Consider the following 22059-nt stretch of genomic DNA (forward strand, 5'->3'; position numbering starts at 1 on the left):
TGCATCCCTTCTTGATTGACGTAGCAGGCGTAAAAGAAACATAGACCGGACAAGTAGACGCGGATTATGGAAATTGTAGTTAATGATCACGTTTTCTGTGCTAAACTATGTAGAACATTGGCCTGTTGGAAACTACAACTCCCTAATACATCGCACAGTTCGGGCATGATCTGATTTATCTCTAGAAAATCTGCAGCCCAATGTGCACATTGAGCTCACAGAAAAAAAATTAACAAAATGGAATTCAAATAATTGAACCGACATCGGTCAATTAGTTGTTTAAAAAATGAAAAATTACCTAAATGTTGGTTAATTGCTCAGCACTACTTTCTGTTCAGCTTCCTCAAAACTACCTGGCTGGCTGTATTGACTGGAGGATAGAGTCATATCCTGCTACATGCCATATGGTATCAGATCAGTGAAACATATTTCCTGTTGAGACGGTTCTCACTTTTCTGGAAGAGCAAAACGGTGGGTGGTGATTAGAGAGAGAAAAGTGCCGACTTCATTTCACTTACACCCTGCATTTGTGATATCTTTGCAAATTCCAGTCGTGATAATGAATTCACAATTAACTATCAATTAAGGAGGCAGCGTGATAAGGTATGAAGATAAACGAGAGACAGCAGTGTGGAACATGGAGTCAGGAGGAGTCTGGCCGGCTGGAGTGAAGATACTCATACAGTACAGAGAAGATTTTAATTGTACTGAGAGGCCAAGCCAGGCTTGAGGCACCATGCTTACACTGGGGATGGGTCAGGGGCCAGCATGCTGCCTGGTGTTTGCCCTAGCAACATACAGTAATGAAGACAGGGTATCCACACTCTGCCTTCTACTCTCCCCAAAATATTTTTCCCTCCTATCTCCCCCTCTGTATCTCTCTCCTACGCTTCCCCTGCCTTTCCCCACATTCTCCCCACGGTTTCTTCTCCTCTCTCACGCCACACTCCATCTCTCTCCAACAAAACCTGACTGCCGGCACGCTGCTGTCGTCATGGTTACCATGGTAATGGGAACTTCACACCAGCGAGAGAGAGAGGCTGCACAGAGAAGGCTGAGGTCAGGGGGAAACGTAACTATGGGTCACTGATCCAACAGGACAATTTAACCTCCATCCCTTTCCTGTCTGCCTCAGATTGTTAACAACCCATCCATGTGGATTATCTCTCTGTTCGCTTTGCTGAGGTTTACAATGTGCCTATGGCACTGGGCCAGAATCAATGGCTCTGGAGTTCAACCCCATTTGTTAGAAATTACTGATCAGCCTGACTTCCTGCTAGTGTCAAAACCCTTCCTCTGATAAAGTCCTATTAAAACAGGTCTAGTACAAGTCCACACACCTGGATCATGTAGAGCTGGGCGATGCGGTACTCGTCCACGCTCATTGGCATTGGGATCCGGTACTCCTTGATCAGCATGGTGAGTGGGGTGGGGGTAGAGGGGTCAGAAGGAGGGGAGAGGGACAGAGGGAGGGGAGGGGGGCTGGAGGTGGGAGGGACTGGGGGGCTTCTATGTGTGGCTCGTCAATTCACTGCTGGCGTCCTCATCGGTGATGCCTGTGGACGAAAGGAGAGACATAATGGTAACATAGATGAACAGTTAACAGCAACTGATGATCTTGTCCCGTGTGGCTCAGTTGGTAGAGCATGGCGCTTGCAACGTCAGGGTTGTGGGTTCAATTCCCACAGGGGACAAGAGCGTCTGCTAAATGACTCAAATGTAAATCAACAGCTTCTTGGTAGAAGTTGGTCATAGAGTGGGGAAAGTTAGCCAGCCGTGGGTCTTGAAAAATCTGACCTCTTAAAACACTCAAAGAAAATAAAATCCAGGGCCTAGGAATTTTCTTAAAGCAGATTCCACAGAATTCATCCACAAATAACAAAACCATTCCGCATGCGTCAAGGCTACAACAGTATGGCTGCAAAAACCAAAAGAACCAAAGTTCAAAATCCTGACCAAAAATACCTGTATTCAAAAACAGTCCTTCGCCTTAGGCAGTAAAATCCCTCTATTTTCACAACCAAGGACATAAAATGTCATTCTCAACTGGCTCACACCCAGATAGACATGATGAAAGGAAAGACGACGTCTCCGGGGGTATTCGCTCAGTATGGAGTGGTGTCGTTCGCTCAGATCCACAGCTCGTTTCTGAGGGAGACTATCAGCTCCACTCCATCCAACAGTGGTCTTCCTCCACGTCTCAGATCCCAGGAAGGCCCCCACACCGCTGGGCTCAGCTCTTATATACCCCAGCCCAGAGCCAGAGTGCGGGGGCACGCACCTGACCGCCACACAGGACCAGAGTGTGGAGAACAGCCAAGCCTCTAAATGCCTCAACAACAGTCACCTCAGCACCACAGGCCATGAGCCAGCCTCTCTCCCAGACCTGTTGATCGATCACATGGGGGGCTCATTCAGCATAAGAGGGATTACACCCGCTGGAAGTGGGGGGCATTACATAACTTCCTCAGAGCCCCCTGTGCATGTATGCTGCTTAACAGTCATTACTATGTGGAATTATGCATATCATAATGTTCTTTTTTAACAATGTGGCCAGAGACTGAGACAAGGAGTGTTCTAAACAGGATCTGAGTGAGTGAGGCAGAACTGTATCTACCTGGACCCTTAGGGCAGAACAACACCTGATGACTACACAGAAACAGAACACGGAGCTCTGGTCAAAACACAGTTCCTCATTCCAGGTCCTCACTGGCAAGCATGTGTCAATAATCCAACTGAATTATAACTAAATTGTCTAAATAATGCAATCACTGGCTTGATTGATCTGTATTATCATACCCTCCAGTTAGTCTCCAGGATCTGTATTCACTGCCTTAGATTGTTTCCACTGATCCAATCCCTTTCCCCATTCTCCTGAAGCCTAACCTGGGGAGAGAGAGAGCACAGAGCAGAGTGCAAGCTTAACACTGGCAGCCCATGGTCATCCACTAGTGATTACCCCATCATTGCATAACCATAGCAATCCCCCCAATAGCAGCAACTGTGGTCCTCTCTGGCTCTAATCACTCTAAATCACGCTAATATTCACACTGCGTCACTAATCCACTGAACAAAGGCTGGCTTTGAGAGAGCCTCCCAGTGACGCCGCCTGACACACTCAGGTCCTCGACCTGTCGAGAGCTCCCACCAACCTTCTCCCCCCTCCCCTCCACTTAGACATTTACTTAACCCATTAAAGGTGAGTGACGCACCACTAGAATACAGAGGACATGGAGGGGACCCATCCAGGATGACATAAACACTTAACAGTGACTGAGAGGCAGGCAACACTGGCTAACAGTGTGGGAGGGCGGTAGAGCAGTGGAGTTTTAAATCTCTTCCTCCTCACTCCTCCTCCACTATTTCTTTATATTCTCCACACAATGTGCAGCAGCCTGCTCTAGATGGGACGACACATCTACAAAAGAAGAGCGGAACATCGTGCTCTGCTTAAAATAACCACGCTCCTGGGAAACAAAGAGATAAAAGTAGGCTAGAGAGGCCTACAGAGGAGGCAGGGGCACAGGAGGGAGCCCGGGGGGGGGGCTGCAGGACATGCCCATGTTTTGTGGAGAACAGATAACATTACTGTAGATAGAGAATAGAATACAGACCACCACTCATCATGCTGACACGCCTGTAGCTGAACAGGTCATTTCCATGTAAAAGGACCCATGAGCACAAACATGTCCATAGAAGCATGTCAAATCTGGTGTCAAATGAAAGCCAAGAGTCTATATATTTATGAAAATAACAGTTGAAGTCAGAAGTTTACATACACTTAGGTTGGAGTCATTAAAACTCGTTTTTCAACCACTCCACAAATTTCTTGTTAAACTATAGTTTTGGCAAATCGGTTAGGATATCTACTTTGTGCATGACACAAGTAATTTTTCCAACAATTGTTTACAGACAGATTATTTAACTTATAATTCACTGTATCACAATTCCAGTGGGTCAGAAGTTTACATACACTAAGTTGACTGTGCCTTTAAACAGCTTGGAAAATTCCAGAAAATGATGTCATGGCTTTAGAAGCTTCTGATAGGCTAACTGACATCATTTGAGTCAATTGGAGGTGTACCTGTGGATGCATTTCAAGACCTACCTTCAAACTCAGTGCCTCTTTGCTTGACATCATGGGAAAATCAAAATAAATCAGCCAAGACCTCAGAAAAAAAATTGCAGACCTCCACAAGTCTGGTGCATCCTTGGGAGCAAATTCCAAAAACGCCTGAAGGTACCACGTTCATCTGTACAAACAATAGTACGCAAGTATAAACACCATGGAACCACGCAGCCGTCATACCGCTCAGGAAGGAGACGCGTTCTGTCTCCTAGAGATGAACGTACTTTGGTGCGAAAAGTGCAAATCAATCCCAGAACAACAGCAAAGGACCTTGTGAAGATGCTTGAGGAAACAGGTACAAAAGTATCTATATCCACAGTAAAACGAGTCCTATATCGACATAACCTGAAAGGCCGCTCAGCAAGGAAGAAGCCACTGCTCCAAAACTGCCATAGAAAATCCAGACTACGGTTTGCAACTGCACATGGGGACAAAGATCGTACTTTTTGGAGAAATGTCCTCTGGTCTGATGAAACAAAAATAGAACTGTTTGGCCATAATGACCATCATTATGTTTGGAGGAAAAAGGGGGTCGCTTGCAAGCTGAAGAACACCATCCCAACCGTGAAGCACGGGGGTGGCAGCATCATGCTGTGAGGGTGCTTTGCTGCAGGAAGGACTGGTGCACTTCACAAAATAGATGGCATCATGAGGAAGGACAATTATGTGGATATATTGAAGCAACATCTCAAGACATCAGTCAGGAAGTTAAAGCTTGGTCACAAATGGGTCTTCCAAATGGACAATGACCCCAAGCATACTTCCAAAGTTGTGGCAAAATGGCTTAAGGACAACAAAGTCAAGGTATTGGAGTGGCCATCACAAAGCCCTGACCTCAATCCTATAGAACATTTGTGGGCAGAACTGAAAAAGCGTGTGCGAGCAAGGAGGCCTACAAACCTGACTTTTGGAGGAATGGGCCAAAATTCGCCCAACGTATTGTGGGAAGCTTGTGGAAGGCTACCTGAAACGTTTGACCCAAGTTAAACAATTTAAAGGCAATGCTACCAAATACTAATTGAGTGTATGTAAACTTCTGACCCACTGGGAATGTGATGAAAGAAATAAAAGCTGAAATAAATCACTACTATTACTCTGACATTTCACATTCTTAAAATAAAGTGGTGATCCTTACTGACCTAAGACAGGGAATTCTTACTAGGATTAAATGTCAGGAATTGTGGAAAAACTGAGTTTAAATGTATTTGGCTAAGGTGTATGTAAACTTCTGACTTCAACTGTATATACACTACCAGTCAGAAGTTAGGACACACCTACTCATTCAAGGGTTTTTCTTTATTTCTACATTGTAGAATAATAGTGAAGACATCAAAACTATGAAATAACACATATGGAATCATGTAGTAACCAAAAAAGTGTTAAACAAATCAAAATTTATTTTATATTTGAGATTCTTCAAATAGCCACCCTTTGCCTTGATGACAGCTTTGCACACTCTTGGCATGCTCTCAACCAGCTTCATGAGGTAGTCACCTGGAATGCATTTCAATTAACAGGTGTGCCTTCTTAAAAGTTAATTTGTGTAATTTCTTTCCTTCTTAATGTGTTTGAGCCAATCAGTTGTGTTGTGACAATGTAGGGGGTATACAGAAGATGGTATTTTACCAAATAGGGCTAAGTCCATATTATGGCACGAACAGCTCAAATCAGCAAAGAGAAATGACAGTCCATCATCACTTTAAGACGTGAAGGTCAGTCAATACGGAACATTTCAAGAACTTTGAACGTTTCTTCAAGTGCAGTCGCAAAAACCATCAAGCGCTATGATGAAACTGGCTCTCATGAGGACCGCCACAGGAAAGGAAGACCCAGAGTTACCTCTGCTGCAGAGGATAAGTTCATTAGAGTTACAAGCCTCAGAAATTGCAGCCCAAATAAATGCTTCACAGAGTTCAAGTAACAGACATCTCAACATCAACTGTTCAGAGGAGACTGTGTGAATCAGGCCTTCATTGTCAAATTGCTGCAAAGAAACCACTACTAAAGGACACCAATAAGAAGAGACCTGCTTGGGCCAAGAAACACGAGCAATGGACATTAGACCTGTGGAGTCCAAATTGGAGATTTTTGGGTGAACGGATGATCTCTGCATGTGTAGTTCCCACCGTAAAGCATGGAGGAGGAGTTGTTATGGTGTGGGGGTATTTTGCTGGTGACACTGTCAGTGATTTATTTAGAATTCAAGGCACACTTAACCAGCATGGCTACCACAGCGATACGCCATCCCATCTGGTTTGGGCTTAGTGGGACTATCATTTGTTTTTCAACAGGACAATGACCCAACACACCTCCAGGCTGTGCAAGGGCTATTTTCCAAGAAGGAGAGTAATGGAGTACTGCATCAGATGACCTGGCCTCCAAAATCCCCCAACCTCAATCCAATTGAGATGGTTTGGGATGAGTCGGATGGCAGAGTGAAGGAAAAGCAGCCAACAAGTGCTCAGCATATGTGGGAACTCCTTCAAGACTGTTGGAAAAGCATTCCAGGTGAAGCTGGTTGAGAGAATGCCAAGAGTGTGCAAAGCTGTCATCAAGGCAAAGGGTGGCTATTTGAAGAATCTCAAATATAAAATATATCTAGATTTGTTTAACACTTTTTTGGTTACTACATGATTCCATATGTATCATTTCATAGTTTTGATGTCTTCACTATTATTCTACAATGTAAAAAATAGTAAAAATAAAGAACAACCTTGAATGAGTAGGTGTGTCCAAACTTTTGACTGGTACTGTAAATTTTTTCAACCATTTTCTATCCTTAATGTTAAGGAATAAGCAAAGGCTTTGATTTCTGGTCAAACATATCAAAAAGGAATCTTAGAAAACATATGGCCTTGATTTTGACATCCACCGAAGTCGTTTTGTGGTACGTTCCACCCCGGCTTTAATTTCAAGGTCCACAGATGTAGACTTTTGGTCCAGCCCGGACCAGAGTTGGGCTCAATTCAGAATTGAGAATGCCTCAAATTCCAATTAAATTCTTGAATTTGAAATGAAGTATTTAATAGGATACAGAATTGCAATTCAAATTTGAATGAAATAAAATATAATTTGATTAAGTGAAATTAAATGAAATTCAAATGTCTCTTCTATTCTATATTACGTGTAGTCTATACAAATATACACAATGTACATAAAAAACATGTCGTTAAATACATACATAAAATATTGTTGAAACAATCAACTTAAACTGAATGATCATATATTTTAAGTTATTATATTTAATTAAAATGACTTACATTTTGTTCAAAATGGGGGAAAATACTACATTTCCCAGAATGCATTAGTTTAACCCTCAAGTTGACCCTGTGGCCTTCAAAAAGAAGCCAAACAAACAAAATGGTTGGCGAAATTAAATATAATTGGCTATTCTAAGCACTAAGATTTAAGAATCTATGGTAGAGAAATTAACATTACATTCTCTGGCAACAGGTCTGGTTGGGGTCATTAAAACTGAAGGCGGATTTACCCAATGCAGTCAAGACCCGAGGAACCTCAAGAGTTGTGAACAGATTTGGTAACTCACATTTTTATACTTCAACAACAAAGTTAGGTAAGTCAGAAGCTTGTGTAGTAGAGCTTTGTAAACAAAAAGGGAATATTGAAGGGATCTACGGGACTTTAATGAAGACCAGCCAACCTTTTGATACAGGATGCAGTGATGCTTATTAAAACTGTCCCCTGTGATAAAGCGAAGGGCGCTATGGTAGACGGCATCCAAAGGTTTAAGAGTAGTGGCTGCTGTATTCCGGTAAATGATGTCACCATAGTCAAGAACTGGCAGGAAAGTTGACTGTACAATCTGCTTCCTGCTGTTTAGGGGCAGAACAGGGACGCAAGGCAGACACTGTTTATATGTTATCTAGGGGAAGTGGAACAGGGATAAATCTACACAGAGGAGAGCGTGAGATTAAGTATTTGAGTCACCACCCAAATGGACAAATTTAGGCCTACTTCTCTAGTGCTATTTGATGAAACACACCCTCTCACACACACTGATGTGCTAACACACCCACAGATGCTAATGTAGTCTTGAATACTGTAACATGCACACTGACAGAAACATACAGTAGTCTGCCATGCTCAAAACACACTGCTGACTGTTCAGCAGTCAAGACAGAGGAGAGAAAGGCCCTTGTGTCCTTGTCCCTACAGACCTCTGCAGTCAGAAAGAGTGAGTGAGTGATAAGGTATGAGTGTATGAGAGAGAGAAAAAAAGAGAGATGGAGAGAGAGAGAGATTCCTACACACCAGTGCACTGTCACGGCATGGCTCTGTCCAGGGGGACCTGACGGGAGCCTGTGGGCAGCAATGATGACGCTGCAGAAAGGGATTGTGCTGACGCATACAAGATTCATGAGCCTCTCGCTTCACCGCTCAGAGATGGAGGAGAGCGAAGGCTCTCCTCTATCACAGTTACTCTTCTCCTCCCTTCCCATTTTCTCCATCTGTCAATGTCTCTTTCACGCTCTCTCTCAGTCTCTACCCAACTTTCAGAGACTCCTGAAAGAGACACTCACGAACTGACACACCAGTATTGTTAAACTCCTCTAAAACCTTTCTGTGCATTAAACAGGCAGGCTGGGGAGAGAGATTGTCTGGTCTGGTGCACTGATGGTTGACACAGGTCCTGAAGGGGAACAGAGAGCAGCATCCTAGCAAACCTCCCCATCAAACAGGGAATAACTTTAGTTACTCTGCTTAGTCTTTTCTCCTCCATCTTTTCTACTGATCAGTGTAAAATCAGCACTGTTCCTCAACCGAACACCATAATCTTTCTAATAATGGCTTAGTAGTTTTCCCAGAAGCAAGTTTCCTGTGAGATGCTACCCAGAAAATGCCATAACAGAAAACACCCGGTAATCTTTCCACAACTAGAATCAATTGGCAATTATACAGATGCCTCTCACTCATGTACCACCAGCAACCTTCACATAGACCACTTGCACCATGCTTTACCTAGAAAACACACACACACACACACACCCCCTCTCATACATGCACACTAAGTCTAAACATAGAATGGACACAATAATCCTAGCATACGCAAGCAAGCAGAGCGCTTGACGCTGTACGTTCGTAGAATATGCCCATTCCCTTCTAAAAATACAGTCTCTGCTACCCCCTTGGTAGTGACGCAATAGCTGCACTCATCCGGTGGGCTGAGGATTCGCTACTAAAACTAGTCTAACTGAACCACTGTGGATGGGTGTCATCTGAAGGGTTTCTCAGGGGTTTATAAATAAAGTTATTTTAATTGAATTGAATAGTGGTGGCCAGCAGCAAGTGAGTAAAATCTGGTGTAACATCTTGACTTGTACTGCCCCCAGATATCTCCCTGTAACCTCTCTGTACTGCTAACTTGAAAACCCTCCATATGATTGCTTGAGCACAAGGTTGTGCCCTCACTTACTCCCCTCTGAGGTGGAAACTGACCTCTGCCCTTGTGGATGGTGTTGCTGTAACCTTGCTAACCAAGACAGAGTATGAGCAGGACATCAAATAACCCTCCTCAAAACTCCTGACACTGTACTGACACAGCATCTCTTTTACCCCTGACATGACTGTGAAGATCGTGGACGGCACTGCTATAATTGTGAACACACCTTTTATAAATGTTAGACATGGAAGAGCACAGGCTGCGTTTGGAATGAGACTGATACCTCCATGTCCGCTACTAGCCTGAGGCCCCAGGTACCGAGTGGCGCAGTGGTCGGTGTGCCACTAGAGATCCTGGTTCGTATCCAGGCTCTGTCGTAGCCGGCCGCGACCGGGAGACCCATGGGGCGGCGCACAATTGGCCCAGCGTCGTCCAGGGTAGGGGAGGGAATGGCCGGCAGGGATGTAGCTCAGTTGGTAGAGCATGGCGTTTGCAACGACAGGGTTGTGGGTTCGATTCCCACGGGGGGCCAGTATGAAAAATAAAAATAATGTATGCACTCTAACTGTAAGTCGCTCTGGATAAGAGCGTCTGCTAAATGACTCAAATGTAATGTAAAATGTACCTAGGGAGGTCATTCAGAACTAGGGCTGTTACGGTGACCTTATTACCGCCACACAGGAGTTATAACCATAGTCAAATTCCACGTGACCGTTGAGTCACAGTAACTACACTTTTTCAAACCTGCGCTCGGATGCCGCTGATGGTCATTAGTAGCCTACCAAACTTGATAAGTACTCAGCGCACTATTGTCCCTCTAATCACTCTGACATCAATGCAAATGCAATCGAAAATCAAATCAAATACTGAATGAGTTTGAGCGGAATAGGATCACCTGTTGCGCAGTGAGAGCCAGCTCCTCATAGCTGGTTGATGCATAGAATTAAATAAGTGTTCCTATAAGCTCATGTTGCGCAATATTTCTACAGGCTATGCAATTGCGTGAGAAAACAAGAGTTTTGATGGCCTCTATTAAAAAGAGGAGAATCCCATCAGCTATCTACAGTGGGGGAAAAAAGTATTTAGTCAGCCACCAATTGTGCAAGTTCTCCCACTTAAAAAGATGAGAGAGGCCTGTAATTTTCATCATAGGTACACATCAACTATGACAGACAAATTGAGTTTTTTTTTCTCCAGAAAATCACATTGTAGGATTTTTTTTGAATTTATTTGCAAATTATGGTGGAAAATAAGTATTTGGTCAATAACAAAAGTTTCTCAATACTTTGTTATATACCCTTTGTTGGCAATGACACAGGTCAAACGTTTTCTGTAAGTCTTCACAAGGTTTTCACACACTGTTGCTGGTATTTTGGCCCATTCCTCCATGCAGATCTCCTCTAGAGCAGTGATGTTTTGGGGCTGTCGCTGGGCAACACGGACTTTCAACTCCCTCCAAAGATTTTCTATGGGGTTGAGATCTGGAGACTGGCTAGGCCACTTCAGGACCTTGAAATGCTTCTTACGAAGCCACTCCTTCGTTGCCCGGGCGGTGTGTTTGGGATCATTGTCATGCTGAAAGACCCAGCCACGTTTCATCTTCAATGCCCTTGCTGATGGAAGGTTTTCACTCAAAATCTCACGATACATGGCCCCATTCATTCTTTCCTTTACACGGATCAGTCGTCCTGGTCCCTTTGCAGAAAAACAGCCCCAAAGCATGATGATTCCACCCCCATGCTTCACAGTAGGTATGGTGTTCTTTGGATGCAACTCAGCATTCTTTGTCCTCCAAACACGACGAGTTGAGTTTTTACCAAAAAGTTCTATTTTGGTTTCATCTGACCATATGACATTCTCCCAATCCTCTTCTGGATCATCCAAATGCACTCTAACAAACTTCAGACGGGCCTGGACATGTACTGGCTTAAGCAGGGGGACATGTCTGGCACTGCAGGATTTGAGTCCCTGGCGGCGTAGTGTGTTACTGATGGTAGGCTTTGTTACTTTGGTCCCAGCTCTCTGCAGGTCATTCACTAGGTCCCCCCGTGTGGTTCTGGGATTTTTGCTCACCGTTCTTGTGATCATTTTGACCCCACGGGGTGAGATCTTGCGTGGAGCCCCAGATCGAGGGAGATTATCAGTGGTCTTGTATGTCTTCCATTTCCTAATAATTGCTCCCACAGTTGATTTCTTCAAACCAAGCTGCTTACCTATTGCAGATTCAGTCTTCCCAGCCTGGTGCAGGTCTACAATTTTGTTTCTGGTGTCCTTTGACAGCTCTTTGGTCTTGGCCATAGTGGAGTTTGGAGTGTGACTGTTTGAAGTTGTGGACAGGTGTCTTTTATACTGATAACAAGTTCAAACAGGTGCCATTAATACAGGTAACGAGTGGAGGACAGAGGAGCCTCTTAAAGAAGAAGTTACAGGTCTGTGAGAGCCAGAAATCTTGCTTGTTTGTAGGTGACCAAATACTTATTTTCCACCATAATTTGCAAATAAATTCATAAAAAATCCTACAATGTGATTTTCGGGATTTTTTTTCCTCAATTTGTCTGTCATAGTTGACGTGTACCTATGATGAAAATTACAGGCCTCTCTCATCTTTTTAAGTGGGAGAACTTGCACAATTGGTGGCTGACTAAATACTTTTTACCCCCACTGTATAGGCTAGGCCTACTATATTTATTTCTCAACTTTCCCAATATTAAGCACATTGCTTCGCTTTACAACCGGAGTAGCCTACCTGGCTGGCATGAAAATAAACCGTCGGAAAAGCGTCCTCCATTCGCTATTCAAGTGCATACGGATGACATGTCATGTTTTACCCTGCCCCTGTTCCGACAAGTGCATGAAAATGGCCCATTATAAATCAAAACTAATTTCACACATATATTATTTAGTATATGTAATGACATGATTAAATTGAGAATAGTCTGATGGGTGAGAATATTACTACTTGTGAATGATGCCCAGCATGTGCAAGAAACTGTGCATGCATTTTAAAATCACAGTCGCTTTCATCATGGAGCCTAACCAATAGGCCTACAGTATATGTTTTGATAAGGTTTGTGTAGAAACGGCTAGCTGGAGCCATCTGAGCAGTTGGCTTCTGAGCCCTCATCCGCTAGTGACTTAAGCAGACTCTACTTTGGTATGACCCCACTGGACATGGTCTGGTAAGAACCAGGCAGATGTGTCCATATCCAAGCAGAGCATGAGACCGCAGACCTGCAAATGGGGCAGCTAACTTAGGGCCTAGCATGGCAGAGGGCTCTAAGCCTGGTGGGATAGTGAGCTGCATGCCCGATAAGCCAGGGGGCCGCGATCCGAGCAGGGCAGGAGACTGCAGACCTGCTGGCAAAGCAAAGCGGACTCTACTTTGGTCTGACCCCGCTAGAGGCGGTCCGGTAAGAACCAGGCAGATGTGTCCATATCCAGAGTTTTATTGTCTTAGTCACCACCACACAGTTGCACACACACACACACACACACTTACATCAGAAGTGATCATGTGGTTATTGCGAATGCGCGCACAAACATTTCTAGAAAACACACAGAAAACTTGGTCCCCAGCCAAACTTTGCGTCCTCATCGGCTGAAGACAATAACTACTCTGAGCTAGGGCTGAGTGGGAGAGTCCAAATGTCCATCCGGCCACACATATTGGCTGAAACCAGGAGGCTGTGATAGACACCTGAGAAAGGGAGAAAACAGGACTGTGGGGAAAGTCACATGCACAGGCATGGCCTTTTTTTACAGTTTGTATCACAACTAAAGTGGCCAAATAACTCCAAAATGTAGCCTATAGGCCAAAGACCCCTGGAACACGGTTGAAGAGATCATAGCACACTGGACAGTAAAAAATTATACCACACATACAGTGAGCACCATAATTCATTGTACAGTGACCATTTATTTGTTATTTTGGTTCTGTACTCTAGCACTTTGAGTTTGAAAGGATACAATGACAATGAGGGTGAAGTGCAGACTGTCAGCTTTAATTTGAGGGTATTTACATACATATCGGATGAAACGTTTAGAAATTATAGAAGCTTTTGTACATGGTCCCCCCCATTTTCGGGCATCAAAAAACATTGGACAGTTTAACATAATGTAGAATAAAGTAATTATTGTTAATATTTGGTCGCATATCCTTTGCAATGACTGCTTGAAGTCTGCGATGCATCGATATCACCAGACGCTGGGTATAATAATATAATAATAATATGCCATTTAGCAGACGCTTTTATCCAAAGCGACTTACAGTCATGCGTGCATACATTTTAAAATAAATAAATTTGTGTATGGGTGGTCCCGGGGATCGAACCCACTACCTTGGCGTTACAAGCGCCGTGCTCTACCAGCTGAGCTACAGAGGACCACCAGGGTATCTTCCCTGGTGATGCTCTGCCAGGCCTGTACTGCAGCCATCTTCAGTTCCTGCTTGTTTAAGGGACTTATTGCCTTCAGTCTCCTCTTCAGCATGTAAAATGCATGTTCAATTGGATTCAGATCCGGTGATTGACTCGGCCAGTCAAGGATCTTCCACTTTTTGGCCATCAAAAACCCCTTCGTTGCTCTAGCAGTATGTTTAGGGTCATTGTCTTGTTGCATGATGAAGTGCCGGCCAATGAGTTTGGAGGCGTTTGGTTTTATCTGAGCAGATAAAATATTTCTGTAGACTTCAGAATTCATTGTTCTACTTCTGTCTGCAGTCACATCAATGAAGACAAGTGAGCCTGTTCCACTGGCAGCCATACAGGCCCAAGCCATACACCCCCTCCACCATGTTTCACGAATGAGGTGGTATGCTTTGGATCATGGGCATTTCTTTTTTTTCTCCGCACTTTCCTCTTTCCATCACTCTGGTACATGTTAATCCTTGTCTCATCTGTCCACAATACTTTTTTCCAGAACTCTTGGGGCTTTTTTAGGTGCTTTTTAGCAAACTGTACCTTTCTGTTCTTCAGGCTTATCAGTGGTTTGCATCTTGTAGTGTACCCTCTGTAGTCCTGCTGGTGTAGTCTTCTACGTATGGTAGACTTTGACACATCCATCCAGGAGAGTGTTTTTGATCTGTTGGGCTGTTGTCAAGGTTTTTTCCTTCATCATAGAGAATATTCTCTGGTCATCCACTACAGTGGTCTTCCTCGGTCTACCGGGTCTTTTGACATAATTGAGTTCACCGGTTGTTTTTTTCTTGTTAATGATGAACCAAACTGTTGACTTGGGCATGGCCAGGGTTTTTGCAATGTTCCTGACTTGTAGTACCTTAAAATGGGGGGACCATGTACAAAAGGTGCTATCATTTCTAAACGGTTCATCCGATATGTATGAATATACCCTCAAATTAAAGCTGACAGTCTGCACTTCACCCTCATTGTCATTGTATCCTTCCAAACTCAAAGTGCTTGAGTACAGAACCAAAATAACAAAAAAAAATGTCACTGTCCAATGAATTATGGTGCTCACTGTACATTAGTAGGCTACAGTGCATTCGGAAAGTATTCAGAACCCTTGACTTTTTCCGCATTTTGTTAAGTTACAGACGTATTCTTATTTAATTTTTTATCCTTATCAATCTACACACAATACCCCATAATGACAAAGTAAAAACAGGTTTTTAGACGTAAATATCACATTTACAAGTATTCAGACCCTTTACTCAGTACTTTGTTGAAACACCTTTGGCAGCGATTACAGCCTCGAGTCTTCTTGGGTATGACGCTACAAGCTTGGCACACCTGTATTTGGAGAGTTTCTCCCATTCTTCTCTGCATATCCTCACAAGCTCTGTCAGGTTGGATGGGGAGAGTCGCTGCACAGCTATTTTCAGGTCTCTCCAGAGATGTTCGATCGGGTTGAAGTCCGGGCTCTGGCTGGGCCACTCAAGGACATTGAGAGACTTGTCCCGAAGCCACTCCTGCGTTGTCTTGGCTGTGTGCTTAGGGTCCTTGTCCTGTTGGAAGGTTAACCATCGCCCAAGCACTCTGGAGCAGGTTTTCATCAAGGATCTCTCTGTACATTGTTACGTTCATCTTTCCCTCGATCCTGACTAGTCTCCCAGTCCCTGCCGCTGAAAAACACCCCCACAGGGATGGTGCCAGGTTTCCTCCAGACGTGATGCTTGGCATTCAGGCCAAAGAGTTCAATCTTGGTTTCATCAGACCAGAGAAGCTTGTTTCTCATGGTCTGAGAGTCCTTTAGGTGCCTTTTGGCAAACTCCAAGTGGGCCTGATTGGTGGAGTGCTGCAGTGATGATTGTCCTTCTGGAAGGTTCTCCCATCTCCACAAAGGAACTCTGGAGCTCAGTCAGAGTGACCATCGGGTTCTTGGTCACCTCCCTGACCAAGGCCCTTTTCCCCCCGATTGCTCAGTTTGGCTGGGCGGCCAGCTCTATGAAGACTCTTGGTGGTTCCAAACTTCTTCCATTTAAGAATGATGGAGGCCACTGTGTTCTTGGGGACCGTCAATGCTGCAGACATTTTTGGGTACCCTTCCCCAGATCTGTGCCTCGACACAATCCTGTTTCTGAGCTCTACGGACAATTCCTTCGACCTCATGGCTTGGTTTTTGCTCTGACATGCACTGTCAACTGTGGGACCTTATATAGAAAGTGAGTGCCTTTCCAAATCATGTCCAATCAATTGAATTTACCACAGGTGGACTCCAATCAAGTTGTGGAAACATCAAGGATAATCAATGGAAACAGGATGCACCGGAGCTCAAATTCAAGTCTCATAGCAAAGGGTCTGAATACTTATGTAAATAAGGTATTTTTTTATTTATTTTTTATATATAATTTCTAAAAACCTGTTTTCACTTTGTTATTATGGGGTATTGTGTGTAGATTGATGAGGGGGAAAAAACGATTCAATCCATTTTAGAATAAGGCTGTAACGTAACAAAATGTGGAAAAAGGGAAGGGGTCTGAATACTTTCCGAATGCACTGTATATGTAAAGACCAGATTAAATTGAGAATAGTCTGAATATTTTCAAGTGCTTGTCAAATTGTGAATGAGAGACTGATGAAGTGTGTGCAGCCTGTGCAAGAAACAGAGCACTTGCCTTTCACGCAACTTTCCCAAATCAGAGTCGCATCATGCAGCCTTAGGCTATAATGTTTTTATTTATTTCTAATACATTCTGACGTTTGTATCACAACTAAAGTTGCATAAATAAGTCTAAATTAAGCATATAGGAGGACTTGTTTTTGTTAACCGCTCAGAATAGCCGCATGTTCGCACTCCCTAGAAAATCGTTTGGGGAAAATATCCATTCTATTTTATTCAGCTATGTTCAATTGTATTGAAAAATATAAATAATGCCATGGGAATTATAAGCAAATCTTACCTGCTAAATGAACTAATGTAGCCCACAGCCATAGCCAGATCAGGGCCTAACATAAGAACGACTCAGAATATGCTATTCTCTTCTTCTGAAATAGGCTACATTTGCTTCATATCATGTTTCTTTAGACCTGCCTAAAAAAAATGTGTGGATTTATTGTGAAGGTGTAAGCTGTATTAAATGGATTTAGACTTTTTTAAATGTAGTTCCAAAGGTCTGCATCAGTGCCTTGTAGGCTACGCGTAGCCGGAGATGCTAAACTTGTTTATGTTAATTAACAGATTGCGTTCTTCATTTCACCAGTCACATTATTCTACATTATGAATCTTACCGTAGTTCCCCAGAACAGTTGAACCAGTCACGTGTTTCTTTGTAAATAGCACAACGGGAGAAAGCAGGAGTAGATTAGTCCAGCTGTGTATTGACAGGGGTCGTGTTTTATATTGAAAGTCAACACTGTTTTTTTGCTTCAATAGAGTGACCAGGGGCGTGCAACTTTAGTTTTCCTTCACAGAAAATACATTGGTTTAACACATTCGGCAGAAAATAGCATCATTTTCATCAGATAACAACAGAAGTGCAACTCTATTTGGCTGGCAGCCACATAAGTAAATTAGCTTATTATGAAAAAGCAAGGTATTTTTTGCAAAAACAATGCATGGTCATCATATTTCTAATGTTTATCATAGAAAGAATGTAGCCAGCTACATTTCCTAATGTTTTGCTTAAAGTTACTCTTGCATTTTACCAGTGAAAAGTAGGCTACACCAAATTTTGCGTTAACGCGACCCATACATTTAACTTGCTAGTTATCTAAGTAAGGGGCTGAATGAATAAGAGCTCAATGATTTTCCACGTGGCACCATCATAGGTTGCCACCTTTCCAACAAGTCAGTTCGTCAAATTTCTGCCCTGCTAGTGCTGCCCCGGTCAACTGTAAGTGCTGTTATTGTGAAGTGGAAACGTCTAGGAGCAACAACGGATCAGCCGTGACGTGGTAGGCCACACAAGCTCACAGAACGGGACCGCCGAGTGCTGAAGCACGTAAAAATCATATGTCCTCGGTTGCAACACTCACTACCGAGTTCCAAACTGCCTCTGGAAGCAACGTCAGCACAAGAACTGTTCGTCTGGAGCTTCATGAAATGGGTTTCCATGGCCGAACAGCGGCATACAAGCCTAAGATCACCATGTGCAATGCCAAGCAGCGGCTGGAGTGGTGTAAAGCTCGCCACCATTGGACTCTGGAGCAGTGGAAATGCGTTCTCTGGAGTGATGAATCACACTTCACCATCTGGCAGTCCGACAGACTGTAAAGTTTGGTGAGGAGGAATAATGGTCTGGGGCCGTTTTTCATGGTTCGGACTGGGCCCCTTAGTTCCAGTGAAGAGAAATCTTAACGCTACAGCATACAACGACATTCTAGACAATTCTGTGCTTCCAACTTTGTGACAACAGTTTGGTCCCTTTCCTGTTTTAGCATGACAATGCCCCCGTGCACAAAGCGAGGTCCATATAGACATGGTTTGTCAAGATCGGTGTGGAAGAACTTGACTGGCCTGCACAGAGCCCTGACCTCGAACACCTTTGGGATGAATTGGAACGCTGACTGTGAGCCAGGCCTAATTGCCCAACATCAGTGCCCGACCTCGCTAATGCTTGTGGCTGAATAGAAGCAAGTCCCCGCAGCAATGTTCCAACATCTTGTGGAAAGCCTTGCCAGAAGAGTGGAGGCTGTTATAGCAGAAAAGGGGAGACCAACTCCATATTAATGCCCATGATTTTTGAATGAGATGTTCGACGAGCAGGTGTCCACATACTTTTGGTCATGTAGTGTATCTATATATAACTTTATGAGCTGGATTGCCTGTCTTTGTAATTCATTTATTTTCCTTTACGCTCGTTAGCATATTTAGCTAGCAGCCTCCATGGAAATGCACTATTACTTGTGCTAAATTTGGCATTCTGGTAATAGACGTCCAGTGGGCTTTGAGTTTTTTGTATATTAAACCGCCTAAATCCCGGGATGAGAGAAGGACGGTATGACGATATGATACCGCCCAACCCTAAATTGAACTTTCCATGGTTCCAGAGTGGTTCTTATGAGTTCTAACCTAATTTTGCTATATCGTGACTTTTATTTATTTACTTTGTTTTTTACAGAATGTTCATACTATTATCACATATGACCGCCAAGCACTTCTGGACATCAGATCAACAGTTACTAACCTTGATTTCAACTTCAAATACAACTTCAACTCCGACGCAGCTATTCCACTGTTCATTCCGGACCCTATTCCTTTGATCCATGGGCTACCAAAACGCCTCAGGCGTAAACATGGGAGATGAGGTGGAGTCGTAGTGAAATTGAGGCGAAGTGATAACCGAATGGCGCTCCCCTCGTTCTATTAGCAAATGTCCAGTCACTCGAAAATAACACGAATGAGCTTCGTTCGAGAGTCAACTAACAGAGACTTGAAAAGCTGCAATATAATATGTCTTACTGAAATGTGGCTGGATGATGATGCTATGCACGTAGTACTCGGTGGATCCTCCATGCAGTGGCAGGATCAGACGGTGGCTTTGGGGAAAACGAAAGGAGGCAGTGTGTGTTTTTCATAAATAACAACTGGTGTGCTGCTTCAAGTGTGAAGGAAATCTCAAGCTTTTGCTCACCTGATATAGAATACCTCATGGTAAACTGCAGATCCTTTAATCTACTAACAGAGTTCTAATCCGTAATTATCACGGCTGTCTACATTCCTCCACAGGCCAACACCACTCTGGCACTCAACGAACTGTATGGGGCCATAAACAAACAAGAAACCGCTCACCTAGAGGCAGCATTTCTGGTGGGTGGAGACATTAATGCGGGAAGACTTAAAAACGTCCTACTGCACTTCTACCAGCACGTCTCCTGCGCCACTAAACCTCTAGACCACTTTTATTCTATCCACAGAAACGCCCTCCCTCATCCTCCCTTTGGCAAATCTGACCATGACGCCATTCTCCTGCTTCCTGTTTACAAACAAAAGCTCATCAATAAGTGCATAGACTATGTCGTCCCCACAGTGACTAGAAGAAGGTATCCCAACCAAAGACCATGGATTACAGGCAACATGCGCGGTGGGCTAAAAGGCTAAAGTTAATGCTTACAATGAACGGGACACGGAAATGGACGCATACAAGAAATCCCGCTACGACCTCAGACGAAACATCCAACATGCAAAAGGACAATTTAGGAGTAAGGTGGACTCCTATTACACCGGCCAAGACACTAGTCGTATGCGGCAGGGCTTGAAGACGATAACAAATTACAAAGGGAAACCCAGCCATGAGCTGCCCAGCGACACACTACTCCCAAACGAGCTAAATGCCTTTTATGCTCTCGTCGAGGAATATAACACTGTGCCTTGCGTGAAAGCCCCTGCTTTTCCGGATGACTGCGTGATCTCGCTCTACATGGCCGATGTGAGCAAAACGTTTAAAAACAGGTTAAGAATCACAAGGCTGCCGGGCGTGTTCTCAAAGCATGCGCAGACCAGCTGGCATGTGACTTCAGACATTTTCAATCTCTCCTTGTCCCAGTCTGTAATCCCAAAATGTTTCAAGCTGACCACCATTGTCCCTGTTCCCAGGAGAAACAAGGTAACCTGCCTAAATTACTATCGCCCTGTAGCACTCACATCTGTAATCATGAAGTGCTTTGAAAGGCTGGTTATGACACACATCAACACCATCATCCCAGACACCCTAGACCCACTCAAATTCGCATACTGCCCCAACAGATCCACAGATGACACAATCTCAATTGCACTTCACACTGCCCTCTCCCACCTGGACAAGAGGTGAAATAACTATGAGAATGCTGTTCATAGCCTACAGCTCAGCGTTCAATATCATAGTCCCTTCCAAGCTCATCACCAAGCTAGGGACCCTGGGACTCAACCCCTCCCTCTGCAACTTGATCCTGGACTTCCTGACGGGTCAGCCCCAGGTGGTGAGGGTAGGCAACAACACCTTCCCCACGCTGACCCTCAACACGGGGGCCCCCTCAGGGGTGTGTGTTTAGTCCCCTCCTGTACTACCTGTTCACCCACAACTGCGTGGCCGCGCACGACTCCAACACCATTACAACGGTGATAGGCCTGATCACCGACAGCGATGAGTCAGCCTACAGGGAGGTCAGAGACTTAGCAGTGTGGTGCCAGGACAACCTCCTCTCCCTAGATGTCAGTAAGACCAAGGAGCTGATCGTGGACTATAGGAGAAAGAAGGGAGAGCACGCCCCCATCCACAGGGCTGTTGTGGAACAGGTTGAGAGCTTTAAATTCCTTAGCGTCCACATCACTAAGGACTTAACATGGTCCACACACACACACACACCCGCACAGTCGTGAAGGCTGAAAAGTCACGAGGCTGAAAAGATTTGGCATGGGCCCTCAGATCCTCAAAAAGTTATACAGCTGCACCATCGATAGCATCTTGACTGGCTACATCACTGCTTGGTATGGCAATTGCATCGCCCTTGACCGCAAAGCGCTACAAAGGGTGGTGCGGACAACCCAGTACATCACTGGGGCCGAGCTCCCTGCCATCCAGGACCTCTATCTCAGGCGGTGTCAGAGGAAGTCCTGAAAAATTGCCAAAGACGGCAGTCACCCAAGCCATAGACTGTTCACTCTGCTAACGTCCGGCAAACGGTACCGGAGCATCGGCTCTCGGACCAACAGGCTCTGAGACAGCTTCTACCCCAAAGCCATAAGACTGCTAATTAGCCAGACTGCTAAATAGTCAATTAATGGTACCCGAACTACCTGCACTGACTATCTTGCACTGACCCTACGCAGACTTTAGAATACACACACACACACACACACACAAATCCCTCACACATTCAAACACTACATACGCACACACACCACAAACAAAACATACATACATACATACATAGTGAGGGAAAAAAGTATTTAATCCCCTGCTGATTTTGTACGTTTGCCCACTGACAAAGAAATGATCAGTCTATAATTTTAATGGTAGGTTTATTTGAACAGTGAGAGAGAATAACAACAAAAAAATCCAGAAAGACGCATGTCAAAAATGTTATAAATTGATTTGCATTTTAATGAGGGAAATAAGTATTTGACCCCCTCTCAATCAGAAAGATTTCTGGCT

The 22059-nt window shown here is 44.1% G+C and overlaps 1 protein-coding gene across 3 annotated transcripts in view; it reads right to left on the reverse strand.

Moving 5' to 3' along the window:
- Positions 1 to 22059, reverse strand: part of LOC121584873 (membrane-associated phosphatidylinositol transfer protein 2) — a 65637-nt gene that overhangs the window by 23526 nt on the left and 20052 nt on the right. For all 3 annotated transcript variants that reach the window (XM_041901064.2, XM_041901063.2, XM_041901065.2), the window contains exon 2: positions 1341 to 1556. In XM_041901064.2, the coding sequence (XP_041756998.1) occupies positions 1341 to 1418 (78 nt within the window). In that variant the 5' untranslated portion in view covers positions 1419 to 1556. The remainder of the gene's footprint in view (positions 1 to 1340; positions 1557 to 22059) is intronic.

This window comes from Coregonus clupeaformis, chromosome 16 (assembly GCF_020615455.1).
Source record: "Coregonus clupeaformis isolate EN_2021a chromosome 16, ASM2061545v1, whole genome shotgun sequence".
NCBI classification, from domain to species: Eukaryota; Metazoa; Chordata; class Actinopteri; order Salmoniformes; family Salmonidae; genus Coregonus; species Coregonus clupeaformis.